The 17,375-nt window shown below is 35.1% G+C and overlaps 1 protein-coding gene across 2 annotated transcripts in view; it reads right to left on the reverse strand.

The window, feature by feature from the left end:
- CRY1 (cryptochrome circadian regulator 1) overlaps positions 1-17,375 on the reverse strand; it is a 95,130-nt gene that overhangs the window by 43,421 nt on the left and 34,334 nt on the right. The window contains exon 2 of one of the 2 annotated variants that reach the window (XM_045465416.1): positions 12,629-12,748. The exons of the other annotated variant lie outside the window; for it this stretch is intronic. Within the exon in view, the coding sequence (XP_045321372.1) occupies positions 12,629-12,729 (101 nt within the window). The 5' untranslated portion in view covers positions 12,730-12,748. The remainder of the gene's footprint in view (positions 1-12,628; positions 12,749-17,375) is intronic. 2 annotated transcript variants of the gene reach the window in all.

Raw genomic sequence — 17,375 nt, forward strand, 5'->3', positions numbered from 1 at the left:
AGGAATTCTTAGGAATTGTGTACATGTGGGGGTGGGGTAGGGGGCAACTGGTAGAATGACTACAAGTACCACACTTTCTAATACTAAGATGGAGTCCCCCACCCATCTTAGTTAATACCCAGTATTAACACTTCAAAATATATTCCAAATCAATGTCAAAGAAACCTACCAACTTTTACTGCTGACACTACACTGGATTAAGATACCCTAACAGAAATAGCTAATAACAAACTAACAAACAGCAACAAAAGAAAAGTTTTAAGCATAATTCACTGGACTGCCCCAAAAGTAAGGAGTCATAAGAGGTTAAGTAGGTTACTAAGGTCAGTTTTAACCTTGAGGATTTCTATAGAGCACTGGAAACCCTGAAGCTAATACAAGTTGAGAAGGATGGAGATAAAGCCTAAGGCCCATCCAAAGTGAGGAAACTAATAACAGACCCTCAATATAAATCTGGGCTTCAAAAAGCTCCACCCATAGTTCAAATATAAATAAGACATAGGGGCACCTGGGTGGCTCAGTCGGTTGAGCATCCGACTTAGTCTCAGGTCTAGATCTCACAGTTCATGAGTCCGAGGCCCACGTCAGGCTCTGTGCTGACAGCTCAAGGCCTGGAGCCTGCTTCGGATTAGGTGTCTCCCTCTCTCTCTGCTCCTCCCCTGCTCACACTCTGTCTCTCTCCCAAAAATAAATATAGATTAAAAATAGTAATAATAAAAATAAAAAATAAATAAATAAGACATAAAGCTCAAGTTACAGCATAGGGCAACAAGGAAACTTGACTATCTCTGCTCAGTCTGGGTTGAGAGAAAACAAAATCTCCCATTCCTGAATGGAAAGGGATAAAACTGTAACTTTACAGTGGAGAAACCTGGCAAGCACCACCTTAACCACATAATCAGAGTAAACATCACATCAGGTCGATATCCTGTACATCCTGACATGACGTGATAAGAAAAACATTTTAACACTGTGGAATTTTTTTACAAAACCCATACCCCAGTCTAATCATGAGAAAAACATCAGACAAACCTAAACTGAAGGCCAGTTAACAAAATAAATAACCAGTGCTCAAAAATCATAAAGGTCATCAAGAAAAAAACAACAACAAGAAAAACCTGAGAAACTGTCACAAAGGATAGACTAAGGAGACATACAACTGAATGTCTGTGTAGTATCTTGGAACAGATTCTGGAATAGAAAAAAAAATTAGTGGAAATTTGAATAATGTCGAGTTTAGTTAGCACTTATAAGATAGCGTATAAGATGTTAATATTAGGGGGAACTGGGTACAGAAACATAGGAACTCTGTACTACCTTTGTATATTTTCTATACATCTAAAATTATTTTTTAAAACTTATTTTAAAAAAACAAAACTTGGGGCGCCTGGGTGGCGCAGTCGGTTAAGCGTCCGACTTCAGCCAGGTCACGATCTCGCGGTCCGTGAGTTCGAGCCCCGCGTCGGGCTCTGGGCTGATGGCTCAGAGCCTGGAGCCTGTTTCCGATTCTGTGTCTCCCTCTCTCTCTGCCCCTCCCCCGTTCATGCTCTGTCTCTCTCTGTCCCAAAAATAAATAAACGTTGAAAAAAAAAAAAAATTTTAAAAAAAATAAAAAAACAAAACTTGTGTTCCCCTCCTCCCCAAAAGTATAATCTCAATGCCAATTCATGGAGTTTAAGTAGCCCTAAACACCTCAAGCATATCATTGCATTTAAAGGGGTCCCAGATTGGGGCGCCTGGGTGGCGCAGTCGGTTGAGCGTCCGACTTCAGCCAGGTCACGATCTCGCGGTCCGGGAGTTCGAGCCCCGCATCGGGCTCTGGGCTGATGGCTCAGAGCCTGGAGCCTGTTTCCGATTCTGTGTCTCCCTCTCTCTCTGCCCCTCCCCCGCTCATGCTCTGTCTCTCTCTGTCCCAAAAATAAATAAACGTTGAAAAAAAAAAAATTTAAAGGGGTCCCAGATTGGTTGTGATCTGAAATAACTGTTAAAAGAAATTACAAATCCTCTCTAGATTCAAACCCATGCCTCAATTTCCACACACAAAAAAAGTTCCATCAAAACTTAATCAAATAATCACAAAATACTCAAAGAAACAAGAACTTAATGTGAGTTGCAGAATGAGAGGCCTGAAGATGACTGAGAATTATGTGGAATTTCTACAAGTACCAATTCAAGCAGGTCATAAATCCCAAATCAGATAAGAAAGAGAGGGACATGGGTTAGGAGAGTGGAGTAGGACAGAGATGGTGGGGGAAGTAAAGATAGAAATAAAGAACAGATAGAAATGGGCAGAGATATAGAGAGGGAGAGTTAAGAAACAGAGACAGCAGATCTACATCTAGACACATCCTACTGAAACCACACAAAACCAAAGACATAGTATATACAGCAGCCAGAATACAATTATACCTAATAAGGAAAGAATATATATTCAAGTGTACGCGGCTTATTTATGAAAAAATGGCCTTATACTAGGTTATAACACCATACTTAAATTTAAAACAATTGGTAACTTTCTTATATCTTGAAATTTAAAAAACACTTTTCTAAACAATTTATGGGACAAAGAACATCATAATGGATTTTAGAAAATACCTAGAACTGAATGATAATGAAGAAAATATATCTAGAATGTGAAGAATGCAAAACAAAAAAAGTGGTATTAGAAGAAAATGTATAGGCTTAAATGCTTTATTAGAAGACTTGAAATTGAGTTAGCAAAACAGAATAAATCCTAAAAAAAAGAAAAAAAGAAATAGAAAGAAATAACATAATTTGTGAACAGAATACAAATGCATAATAAAACAAAGCCAAAATTTATTATTTGAAGAGATAATTAAGGGGGAAAAGGGGAGAAGGCAAAATAAGCAATATTAAGAACAAAGAAGGAGATATAATCTCAGATACTGCCAGAATTAAACAGAAAATTAGATAATATGAACAAATTTATGCCAATAAATTAAACACTTAGATGAAATGGATAAATTCCTCACTAAAACTGACTCAAGAAGAAATTTAAAACTTACCAAAGCTGACTCAAAAGCAAAAACAGAACATGAATAGTTCTATAGCCACTAAAAACTGAATCAGTGGTTAAAAATCTTACAAGCAAGGCATAAGAGCCAGTCAGTTTTACAGAAAAATTTTACTAAACTTTCAAGGAATATATAACTCTAATTTTATAGAGGAGTCCAATCTCATACAACAGACAGACAAAAAAGGAATACTCTTTGACTCATTTTATGAAGTTAAATTTACCTTAACAGCAAAACTGGACAAAGACAGTACAAAACGAAAATTACAGGGGCGCCTGGGTGGCTCAGTCGGTTAAGCATCCAACTTTGGCTCAGGTCATGATCTCATGGTTCATGAGTTTGAGCCCTGCATTGGGCTCTGTGCTGATAGCTCAGAGCCTGGAGCCGGCTTCAGATTCTGTCTCCCTCTCTCTCTGCCACACCACACTTGCGCTCTCTCAAAAATGAATAAACATTAATAAAAATTTAAACAAAACAAAAAACAAAAGGAAAATTATAAACTAATCTCACTCACAAGCATATTAAGCACATTATATCAGCAAACCAAATCCAGCAAAATATAAAAAATATACATCACAATCAAGTTGGGCTTATCTTCAGACAGGTGATTAGTTTAATATTAAAAATTGGTTAGTGCAATTCACCTCATTCACAGAATAAAAGAAAAAAATCGTATTACTAATTGAACAGATGTGGAAAGAATAGTCACTAAATTCAATTTCCATTTACCCTCAGTAAACTGGGACTAGAAGGTAACACCCTTAACGTGAATGAGGGCATCCAAAAAAATACTTACAGAAAACATATTTAATAGTAAAATGTTGGAAGCACTTCTTTTAGATTGGGAAGAAGAAAAGGAGGTCTGCTATCATCGCTTCTATTCAACCTGGCTAGGAAACCTAACTAGTGAAGTAAAAGAGCAAGAGATAAAAGGTATAAGGCTGGGGGGCGGGGGGGAGAAACAAAAGCATGATTATTTACAGATGATAGGAGTATCAATACTATCAATATAAAAAAAAGAAATATACAGAAACATTATTTGAAGTAATAATAGGGCTTAACTCACTTAATTCCTAGAATCAATTTACACTAATACAATCTGTGTAACTTATGCCTCTCCGAACTCAAATATCACACAAAGCTATTTATAATTTAGAACTCTTATTATTCCTTGTCTAATTTTAGAAACCACTGCATTGAGACTTTGCCAGGTTAGAACACAATTAGGATAAGATGTACTTGTGGGCTTTAAAGGATTTACATACAACTACAAAAAATCTGTCCAACATGTGGTCAAAAGCATGCTGTCCCAGATCTATGTATAATTCTTTTCTGTAGTCTTAATAGTACTATTTGAAATTTTTCTCCTTCAGAAAAAGACAAGTTTTATGTCACAGTTATATCCCAATAAAGCTGGGGAAAAGTTAATAAAATTTCAGTTTTCACTTAATAAAATTTCAATTTTCATATGTTGGGGGGAAGACTAATAATGCTAAAAAAAATTCCTTTTTTTTTTCTAAATCTATGACCTAGCATATGTCATACAGGTCTACACTTTGGCCAATGGTCAAGATCTTTCCCACAGTGACATTACTGCAAAAAGTGATAGTCACCTAACACAATCTATCCATCCATCTCATCTATCCATCTAAAAACTTGTTGAAAGTCTTCTAACATTGTTGTGGTCCCTAGGATACAGAAGAAAACAAAATTAAGTGCCTAGTCTCATGAGTTTTCAGGATGATGATGATGATGATGATGATGATGATGATAATAGCTACAAACATTCAGAAGGTGTGTTATCAGATGTTGCTCTAAGCACTTAGATGCACACATACACAACATTTTGATATAGGTTTTTACAAATAAGGAAATTGAGGCATAGAGCTGTTAAGTAATTTTCCCAAAACCCATGAAAAGAAAAGTAGCAAAACTAAGATTTAAAACCCATTCAGGGGCACCTGGGTGGTTCAGTTGATTAAGCATCTGACTTCAGCTCAGGTCATGATCTCACGGTTCATGGGTTCGAGCCCTGCGTCGGGCTCTGTGCTGACCGCTCAGAGCCTGGAGCCTGCTTCAGATTCTGTGTCTCCCTTCCTCCCTCTCTCTCTCTCTCTCTCTCTCTCTCTCTCTGCCCCTCCCCCACTCATGCTCTGTCTGTCTCTCTCTCTCTCTCTCTCTCAAGAATAAACATTAAAAAAAAAATTAAAAAAAAAAACACAACATTCAGCCTGCCTGGCTCCAGATTCTAAGCTCTTGGACCACTGTACTGTATTTCAATTGTGACAACTTCTATGGAGAAAAACTAAAATAGAGTAGAGGGATAGTGGAGGAGAGTTTGATTTCATATAGATTGGTCACAGGATTTTTCTTTTTTTATATCCTACAGCCTATTCAATATCTTCCTTTGAAAATCCCCATAAACCTGGGTGCCTGGGTGGCTCAGTTGGTTGAATGTCTACCTCCTGATCTCACGGTGGTGGGATCGAGCCCCACGGCAGGATTCATCTGAGTGTGGAGCCTGCTTAAGATTCATTCTCTCTCCCTCTCTCTCTCCCCCCAACCCCCCAACTCTTTCCCCTGGGCTCATGCTCGCTCGCTCTCTCTCTCTCTCTCTGAAAGAAAGAAAGAAAGAAAGAAAGAAAGAAAGAAAAAAGGAAAAAGAAAATCCCCTCACTTCACACAGTCTCCCAATTTTAGTTAGTGATGATTCCATCCTTCAAGTTACTCAGGCCAAAGTGTCACCTGATTGGTCAGAATAGGATATGCTTATGTTGGGTAGCAAACAACCCTCAAATCAGTAGCTTTACCAAAAAAAAGTTCACTGCAACTCCAGGCAGCTATCCTCTAAATAGTGACTTTATTTACCATTCCAGTTCCTTTAATCTTGCGGGCCCTATAATTTCAACACAAGGCCTCCTTCATAGCAAGAGAAGAACCAGCGAAGCATATAGGGGCTCTACCCTGCCTCGGCCAAGCATGTCCTTATACAATTCATTGTCTGTAACTAGTTATGTGGCTCCCCAAACAGCAAAGGGAGATATAAAGTGAAATGTCTCATATGCCCAGGTAAGGTGAATTGGATATTGGTGAGCAGTACCATGTTGTCCTTGACTCCATTTTCTTTCATAGTCCACATGTAAAGCTTCAGCAAATCTTATCAGATGTACCTCCAAAATACATCCAGAATATGACTACTTTTCACTACATTTACACTACCACTCTGGTTCAATCCTCCATCATTTCTGACCTAGATTATTACAGTGGCTTTCTATCTGATCTCACAGTTTCCATACTTGTCCCCACAGCCCCCCAGTCTTCATTCAAACACTTCATTCACTTACTACTTCATTCAAGTAGTCATGAAAAAACCCTCTAACTGCAATGACTTCCCATCCCATTGAAAAAAAGAAGTCCTTAAAATGACCTTCTAGGCTCCACAGGATGAACATGGGCAATAGTTTTCTCTCTAACTCCATCTCCTACTAGTCCCCCCCTTTCCTTTCCTTTGTTCTAGATACAGATGTTCTTTGGGATCCCATGGATATGACAGAAAGGCTCCTACCTCAGTGCCTTTGCATAGGCTATTCTTACCACCTAGAATACACTTCCCTCATGTATCTACATGGTTCAATTCCTCACTTTCTTCAGGTCTTTGAGTTCAAAGGTCACGTCTGAAGTGATGCCCTGACTAATAAAATTGACCTCCCCTCACTTCTGCCCCTAGTAATCCAGAACCCCTTTCTTGCTATATTTTTCTTTTTAACATGTGCCATCTCTTACATACTAATATATATCATTTTTATATTTATTACTTGTCTCCCATTCCCATCTAGATGTAAGTTCTACAAGAGTGGAGTTTTTGCCTCCTTTGCTCACTGCATTCATTAAATTTATTTTTTTGTATGAAAGAACAAAGATGTCATGTGTGCATAGAGAAACACTTAAGAGAGTAAATGACCTATACAGATATTTGAAAAAGGAGACTATCCATAGAGGGTAAAGGCTCAGACACATCAGGTCTCATGTTTGAGGAACAAAAAATATGCTTGGAGCCTAATCATTGAGGGGAAATAATAATAAGAAAATGGTATTAAGGATGCACTAGATGTCAAATCACATAGAGACTTTAACTTGCACTCTGAATTAGATAGGAATCTTTTGAACAGTTTTAAGCAGAGGTTGGGACACGATGTGATTTAACTTTTAAAATAATCACCTGGACTTCTGGGTAGGAAATGGGTAATCAGGCAACGGGCAGAAACAGGAGACCACTTAGGAGGCTACTATACTTCTCTAGAAAAGAGATGATGGTGGCATAGATAAGAGTGGTAATAATGGTGAAAATGATATGAACAATTGGAATCTGAATAGAAATTTAAGAGATAATACAGCAAAGGAAATGGGATTACTAAGTCTGGAGTTCAAGGTAGAAGTAGGGGTTGAAAATATAATAATGGAAGTCATCAGCACACAAATGGTAGTCAAAAGACTACATAAAGGAAAAGAAAAACAGTGGAAAAAAGGACCTTCACTTTGAATGAACAGAAGGAATGACAGAAGGGCAGAAAGAAGGCTGGAGAGAAAAGGAAAAAGAAAAAAGATGGAATGAAGTCTGGAGAGATAGAAGCAAGGGACAAATGTATACTTTCCTAGAAGGAAGGATGGATAGATTGACTGATGGGAGGAAAGGGGGAGGAAGGACAGATAAATGGAATAATGATGCAATGACACATGGAGTAAAGAAGTAAGGACACATGATAGAAGCCAATAATATATGGGACAAAAAAGTGAAGAATGATGGCACAGAGGAGCAAGAGATAAAGAGAGATGGAGTGGGGGATAGGATGGTAAGAGGGTCAAAATAAGGGAGAGAAGGAGGTAGGAAGAAACAATCCAACCAAAATTTAAGAATCCTAAGTTTTCAGTAACAAAAAAGGGTCAGTTTAATTTAATTACTAATAAGTGGGTTATAAGCTATACACATGCTATATAAATATATACAGAACTTGTTCTATGCTTAGAGAAATGTATGAAGTAAAACTAAATGAACCCAAAGTATATTACCATTTCTTATTTGGTAAAGAAACTAATTTAGATTCACATTAACTTTTACTCTTTTTAGAGATATTTGAGAGTTAATTATCACCAACCTAATAAAATGTAGAACCACATATTCTGAAGTATAGTCTTTCATTTATACAACTGACATTTGGACATCTACATATGACACAAAAAATAAATCCAGAATTCTAGTCCTCAGAGCCTCCAAGTTTAATAATAAGAAGATATGCAAATTTATTATTATAGTAATTAATATACTGTATTATTTAAGTCCTTATTGTTAAAGGACACATAAAAGGAAGGCAATAAGGCTGAGAAATATCCCCTAAAGTTTTACAAAGAATATGACTGATCTGGGTCTTATAGTACCTATCCTAGAACTTTGTGACAGCAGTTTAAATTGGTTTTTACCTGAAATATTTTTGAACTTCTGAGGTTGACTTACACTAGCATAAGGCTCTGTAATTTATGCATCCCTAAATCCCCAAATCACATACAGGTATCTGAAATCTAGGACTCTTACTATTTCATGTGTATTTTTAGAAAACACTGCATTGTGACACCATGAGGATAGGCCAAAAATCACACTTAAAATCTACTTCTGGGCTTTAGAGGATTAAGATGAAACCAAATAAAATCTGTTCAACACATGTACAAAAGCAAATGACAGAGCTACATATACTACTGGCTTTCTGATATTCCTACCAGAATGTTCTCTTCTCCTAATACTACTAATTTCATTCTAGATATAATTCAAGTTTTTCAGAGGTTTTCACAGTGAGAGGACTATGGAAAAAAAAAAAGTGCCAGCAGAGAAAAAAAGACTATCAAAGACGAAACATGCACCCAGATCTTCGTTTCTAAACATCCTTCTCCAATAAAGAACTAGGGTTCCACAGAGCAATGGCTGCTTCCAGAGCTGAGCAAGGAAAATACAAGATGAGCTGCACCATCTCATGATGCCAGAAAGTAGGCAAATACTCAATAGAAATCAAATGGGTGCTGGGAATGCAAGCTGGTACACCCACTCTGGAAAACAGTATGGAGGTTCCTCAAAAAACTAAAAAATAGAACTACTCTACGACCCAGCAATTGCACTACTAGGCATTTATCCACAGGATACAGGGGTGCTGTTTCAAAGGGACACATGCACCCCCATGTTTATAGCAGCACTATCAACAATAGCCAAAGTATGGAAAGAGCCCAAATGTCCATCAATGGATGAATGGATAAAGAACATTTGGTATATATATATATAATGGAATATTACCCAGCAATCAAAAAGAATGAAATCTTGCCATTTGCAACTATGTGGATGGACGTGGAGGGTATTATGCTAAGTGAAATTAGTCAGAGAAAGACAAAAATATATGACTTCACTCATATGATAACTTTAAGAGAAAAACAGATGAACATAAGGGAAGGGAAACAAAAATAATATAAATACAGGGAGGGGGACAAAACAGAAGAGATTCATAAATATGGAGAACTGAGGGTTACTGGAGGGGTTGTGGGAGGGGGGATGGGCTAAATGGATAAGGGGCATTAAGGAATCTACTCCTGAAATCATTGTTTCACTATATGCTAACTAATTTGGATGTAAATTTTAAAAAATTAAAAATAAAATAAAATAAAAAAAGAAATCAAATGGGTGCATGTTGAAAAAATAGGATGTGTACCAAAGTTGGACAATAAAATAAATAGTGATAGTAATAGACTTATAACCCAAAGTATATAACAAATACTCATGAGTGCATTCTTTTATAAATAAATTATTGAATAATTAAATAAATGGGGAAGAAGGAACAACTCTTCATTACATAAGAATTCCAACTAATAAGTACAGAAGGAATGAAAAGTCATGATTAGAATATCACATAACAACTGCTTCAGGCTAGATCCATTGATAAATACTAAAATTAATGCCTGAAAGTGTGAGAAAGAATATTTACATAGCTTCAAAGTTACCTCCTCCCAAATATTAATTACAGAGAAAAAAGTAATTTTACAACGGAGAAATTGGGCAGACACTGGCTTAACTACATGATCAAGATTAATATCACCAGAAATAAGACATACTGATACCATGTCTCTCCTGATATGAGAAATCCAAATTACCTCTGGTATTTTTCAAATATACATAACCTCAATCTAATCATGAGAAAACATCAGAGAATTCGAAATTAAGGGACATTCTACAAAATGATGGCCTAATTGCTTTTAAGTCTCAAGGTCATGAAAGATAAATGAAGACTGAAAAATTGTCACTGGGTAAAGGAAACTAAAGAGACAGGACAACTAAATATAGTATGGAATTCTGGACTGGACTCTGGGACAGAAAACATTAGTGGAAAAAGTGGTGAAATACAAATAAAGTCTATAGTTTAGTTAACAGTAATGTACCAATACTAATTTCTTAATTGTACTATGGTTATGTAAGGTGTTAAGATTAACAGATACTGGGTGAAGGTTATATAGTAAACCTTTGTATTATTTTTGCAACTCTAAGTCTAAAATTATTTCAAAATAAAAACAAAATGGATGAGTCAGAGCATCATATCTTGAAATAAATACATTTGGAAAGTTCTTTCCCACATCAATATTATTTCCACCTCTCCACTATGGTAATAACCACTTCAATAGTTCCATCCATGCACTTATTTATTTAACAATACGTGAGTGCCAAGCATACATTACAGAGAAAAATACAAAGTAGGGCGTGCCAAGTATGGGGAATGGGGATTGCTGTTTCATGGGCTGATTTACAAAGACTTCATTAATAAGGTAATACTTAGCAGAGTTCTGAAGTAAGACAGTAAGCCATGTGGATATTTGGGGAAAGGAAAGGCAAGCACAAAGGCCCAAATATTCAATGGCAAGTCTGAGGAAAACAGACATGGCCGGTGTGGTTGCAGCAAGGTAAGGGACAAGGAGAAGGCAAAAAATAAGACCAGGTAAGCTAATTATTTAGGGACTCCTTGGCCATTGTAAGGGCTTTCTTTGTCTTACATGCTTAGAGAAATGGAAAGTGACTTGAAAAGTTATGAGAAGAGTGACAAAGTTTTACAAGGCCACTTTGACTACTGTGTGAGGAGCTGGGTAGAGTGGGGACAGAGGAATCAATTAAGAAATTATAGCAGTTATCCAGGTAAGAGATGGTGATGGTTTAGGCCAGACTGTAATCAATGAAGATGAGAAGTGACTAAAATTCTGGATATATTTTTGAGGTAAACCCCATTTGATCACTTGACAGATTAAACTTAAGTTATAGACAAAAGAGAGAAGTTGATTCCAAATTCAGAATACATGCCAGGATGAAATTCCTATTTATTGAGATGTGAATACAGGATGAAGAGGATTTGGGGATTTTGTTGTTTGTTTTCTTCTGCTTGTTTCAAGGGATGGAAATAAAGCATGCAGTTTCAATTTTTTTGTTTATATTTATTTTCTTTCACTTTATTTCAGTTTATTTTCTCGGATTTTTTCAACTTTTTGGACATAAAAGATTTTTCAGTTTTGTTCTTATTAATTATTAATAATATAATTATATTGGCTTTTAGGGCCATAAATGCCAATCTAAGCACCACTGTAGCTGTATTCCACAAATTTTAACATGCCATTGCCATTGTCCTATGCCATTAGTTCAAAACGTTTTCAAATTTCCACTAATTTCCTGTTTGGCCCATAAATTATTTGTAAGAATATTGCTTAATTATCAGCGCTTGGGGGTTTTCTATTTTTGTTTTTGTTAATTCCTACCTTATTTCATTGTGATTAAAAACACATTCTCTGCTATTTCAATGTTCTGAAATACAAGACTTGGTTTATAACCCAGGATACAATTAATTTTGTTACATTTCAATGTGCACTTGAAAAGAATGTGCATCCTGTAGGTGTTGGAAAAAATGCTCCATGTGAATTAAGTCAAGGCTGTTAATCACACAGTTCCAATCTTTTGTTTTGTTCCAATCTTTTACAACTACTGATTTTTGGTCTGCTTGTTCTATTAGTTACTAAAAGAACTGTATTTATATTTCCCTCTGAGATTATGAGTTTATTTCTTTTTTTAGTTTTATCAGTTTTGGCTTTTTGTATTTTGACAGCACATTTTACACATAAAATTTAGACCTGTTATATCTTCCTAGAGGACTGACCATTTTAATAACCATGAAATATCCCTCTTTATTTATAATAAAAATGCTTCTTGCTTTAAATTCTACTTTATCTGATCTTAGTAACACCATACCAGCTTTCTATTAGTGTATGCAAGGGCATATCTTTTACCATGCTTTTTTAACTTCAGTCCATTTTAATCTCCATATTTAAAGTGTATTTCTTATAAGCAGTGTATTTTAGGTTGAACCACATGAAATTGCTAATATCATACTGGTTTGACTTCCAAAAACAGAAATTTCATAGCTCACTCTCATAGTTAGTTTTATTTTCTAATTCAAACAATCTTTGTTAATTGGAAAATGTGGTCTGTTTACAATTAATAGAATTACTGACATACATAAGTTTAAATTTACCTTCTTAATATTTGTTCAACTTGTTCTATGCTTCCTTTCTTGCCTTCTTTTAAATTATTTTTTATTATGCCATTTTCCTCCATTCTTAGATTGTTAGTCATAACTTCTTTTAGACGTTACCTAGAAATCAAAATATGCATCCCTAATTTCTTAAAAGTCCAATATAAATTAGTATTATTATTGATTCTCTAATGATGCAAGACCTTAGACTATAGTAACTCCATTTAACATATACACATATACAAAATATATTGCTTTGAACATCTGGTATTCATTTATTCATTCAGTATCCACGTCCTAACAGTTTCTATCACTCTTTGTATCTTTCTATATTTCTATCTAGGATCACTTTTTCTTTTGCCTGACCAATCTCTTTTAGAATAGTCTTCACATTTGATCTGCTACTCTTGGATGATTTTCTTTCCTCTTCTCCTGGAATTTCAATACAAATATGTTAGACCTCTTTGCCATTACCCATATGTCTCTCACACTCTTGTATATTTTCCAACCTAATGTGTCTGCTTCAGAGTGGTTATTTTCTTCTGAACTATCTTCCAGTTTCACTAATTCTTTTCTCAGCTACATAAAATCCTCTGTTCAACCTATTCATTGAGTTATCAACTTCAGCTGTTGTATTTTTTTCATTTCTAATATTCTATTTGACTACTTGCACAGCTCTTTTCCAAGATTCTCCTTTATCCAATTTCTTAAAAATACTAATGATAATTGTTTTAAAGTACATGATTAATATCTGGATTTCTTATGCATCTGCTGCTAATTAATTTCTTCTTGATTTCAGTCATTTCTTATCTTTTAGTATGCCTTGTTATTTTTGACCACATGCCAAACATTATGCATTAAAAAAACTGCAGATATTTTCCTTTACAGAATTATTAACCTTTGCCTGTGGCAGGCTTCTTTTTTTTTTTTTTTTTCAACGTCTATTTATTTATTTTTTGGGGGGGGGACAGAGAGAGACAGAGCATGAACGGGGGAGGGGCAGAGAGAGAGGGAGACACAGAATCGGAAACAGGCTCCAGGCTCTGAGCCATCAGCCCAGAGCCTGACGCGGGGCTCGAACTCACAGACCGCGAGATTGTGACCTGGCTGAAGTCGGACGCTTAACCGACTGCGCCACCCAGGCGCCCCGGCAGGCTTCTAAAATACAGGCTAACACCATTAATTAATGACTGAGTTGATTTCATGCTGGACTTCAGTGCTTCAACAGGCTATTTTATTCAAACTCTCCTCTTAGGATAATAAAGAAATCAGTCAGACAGTAATAGCTGAATAACACAAATAAAGAGGGAATAATGATTTTAGAAAATAAAGGAATAGAGACTGCTATTTTACATAAGACTGTAGGGGTAAATGCTCAGTGATAATGGAACACTAATGTAAAGGCCTGAAGGAAAATGAGGGAGCAAGCTATGCTGGAAGAAAAACATTCTGTGCAGAGGGTACAGCATATGTACAATCCAGTTGAAAAATATGCATAATATCTTTAAAAGAATACTCAAGAGACCAGTATGGCTACAGCATAGAGAATGAAAGGTAAGTGCTAAGAAATTAAATTTAAAAGTTATCAAGTTCCAGTACACACAGTATCTTATAAAGTATTGTATGGACATCACCTTTTACCCTGAGATGTAATGAGAGGATTAATCTTACTTATGATTATGAAGAATCATAACAGGATAAAAGGGAAGAAAGGAAGAACCAGGGAATTCTAAAAGGAAACTACTGCAACATTCTATGTGGTAGCTTTGGTCAAGATGATTAATATATAGGTATGAGATGTGGTCTGAGCTTGTATACATTTTGAAAGCAGAGCCAATATAATTAAATTGACATGTTTAAAGTTAAAAAAAAAAAAAAGCAAACAAACAAGCAAGAACCAAAAATAGTAAGTTTAGGGAGTAAAAAATGGGAGTAAAAAATCTTTTTTCAAACATGAAAAAGAAATTTTACAAAATGAAATAGAGAAACAAAGATTGGGAAATATGAACAAGACGTTAAGAATACAGTGAAAACATCTAACAAGTGTACAAATACAGTTCTGAAAGGAGAATGAGATAAGAGAACTATTTGAAAAGTAACAGCTGAGAAATTTTCAGAACTGATAAGATACTAATTCACAGGTTCACAGAGGCTTACAAATCAAGAAGAATAAATGTGAAAAAACTCACACCTAGACCCATCATTGAAAAACTGAAGAACATATCAGAGAAAGAGAAGATTTAAAATTAAACAACAAAAATAATAATAATAACCTCAATAAGATAACAGCAGGAATGGCAGACTCTACTGTATCTCTAATACACAGAAAGAAAATAACTGTCAACCTAGAATTCTATACCTAGTGTAAATAAGGACAGAAAGTACTTTCAGACAAACAAAACTTGAGTGTGCCACTAGCAGTCCTTCATTATGTAAGATCAAAAAGATATTATTAGTGATAAAAGAAAGTGATTCTAAGTGAAAGACTGGAGATGCTAGGAGGAATAAAGAACACAGAAGGTGGTAAATATGTAGACAAATAAACACTAGCCTTATAAGACAACAAAGAATAATGTATTTTGGATATTTTTAAAAGCAAAAAGAGAGAGACAGAATTAGTATAAGTCAGGAAATGAACTGGACTTTAAAATGGTGTTTTAAGGGCCTTGTATTATTTAAAAAGGGACATAGTTATTAACTTTAGATATTGATTAATGTGCCTGTAGTAATTTCTCAGATAAATACTAAAAGAATAATTAAAATTACGTATCATTTAAAGCTGTTAGGAAGAATTGGAAAAAAGTTACAACAATTCATATTAAAGAAGGGAAGATAAAACGGGCAGGAAAAAAAACCACAAAATGAGATGGTGGATATAAATCCAAATACCTTGGTAATTACAACAAATGTAAATAAGCTTTAATTAAGAAATAAAAATTGGGGGCACATGGGTGGCTCAATTAAGTGTCTGATTTTTTATTTTAGCCCAGGTCATGATCTCATGGTTCATCAGTTTGAGCCTCACATCGGGCTCTGTGCTGACAGCATGGAGCCTACTTGGGATTCTCTCTCTCTCTCTCTCTCTCTCTCTCTCTCTCTCTCTGCCCCTTCTCCCCCCTCTCTCTCAAAATAAACAAACTCAAAAAAAATTAAAAAGTGTTTTTAAATTAATAATAAGATAAAATAAAAACAAAAATTGTCAGACATATTAACCTAAAATATGTTGTTTTTCATAGACATCTAAAACCAAAGGTTCTAAACTGAAAACAGAAGGATACAAAAAAAGCTGCTACTACTGTATTAACACAAACATAATGGACTTTAAGGAAAAACAGTATAAAGAAGGCACTGTTCATAATGATGAACACTTCAATTTGCCAAGAAAATATAATAATTATCTAACAATATATATATTTTACACCTATATCCATCACATTTCATAATGATAAAAACTAAAAGCCTCAATTTACCAGAACATTCATCTAATAACTTCCTATGTATAAAGTAAAAAGTGACAGGACTTCAAAGAGAGACTCATGATTAAATTGGGGACATTTCAACAATTTTTTGATAATATTTGCGATAACTACCAGACCAAAGATGATTACAGAAGATATGGACAACACATTAGCAATTATGACCTAATGAAAAGAAAAAAAAAAAAACCCTCCATCTAATAATTATAATAGACAAGGAGAGAAAAGTAATATACATATTTTTTAAAAACTGACCATATATTGGGACTTTAAAAAAAGTCCAGAGGTGCCTGGGTGGCTCAGTCAGCTGAGCGTCTGACTTCAGGCTAGTTCATGATCTCACCATTCCCGAGTTCGAGCCCTGGGTTGAGCTCTGTAATGACAGCTCGGAGCCTGGAGCCTGCTTCAGATTTTGTGTGTCTCTCTCTGCCCCTCCCCTACTCATGCGCACGCTCTCTCTCTCTCTCTCTCTCTCTCCCCAAAATAAATAAGCATTAAAATAAATAAGAAGTAAAAAATAAAAAAATAAAGTCTAAACAAACTTCAAGAAATTTAAACAATACAGAACATATTCTCTTACACTAATGTATTTAAGCTAAAAATTAACCCTAAAGAGATAGACAAATTCTCTACGTTTGAAACATGTGTTATAAATATTATAAATTAAAAAATACTTCTAAATAACTCAAGAACTAATGAAACAAACCATAATAATATTTAGACAATATTTTGAACTAAATGATAATGAACATACATTAAAGAGACTTGTGGGCTACAACTATAGTAGCAATTAAAGGTATATTTACACAGCTAAATGTTTACATTAGGAGAAAAAAGTCTACAAATTAAAAGGCTAGGCATGTTCCCCAAGAAGTCAGAGTAAGAAAAAGATAAAAGAATAAAAATAATAAATATTAATGAAATTGAAAACCTACAATAGAGAAGATCAATAACCACATAAGTTAGTTCTCTGAAAAGATGGTAAAATTAATCAACCTCTAACAATAGCCAAATCATGGGAGAAGCCTAAATGTCTATCAACTGATGAATGGATAAAGAAGATGTGATATATATATACAATGGAATACTACTTGGCAATGAGAATTAATGAAATCCTGCCATTTGCAACAACATGGATAGAACTGGAGGGTTATTATGCTAAGTGAAATAAGTCAGTCAGAAAAAGACAAATATGTTTTCACTCATTTGTGGATCTTGAGAAACTTAACAGAAGACCATGGAGAAGGGAAGGGGAAAAAACAGTTTCAAAC

This window comes from Leopardus geoffroyi, chromosome B4 (genome assembly GCF_018350155.1).
Source record: "Leopardus geoffroyi isolate Oge1 chromosome B4, O.geoffroyi_Oge1_pat1.0, whole genome shotgun sequence".
NCBI lineage: Eukaryota > Metazoa > Chordata > Mammalia > Carnivora > Felidae > Leopardus > Leopardus geoffroyi.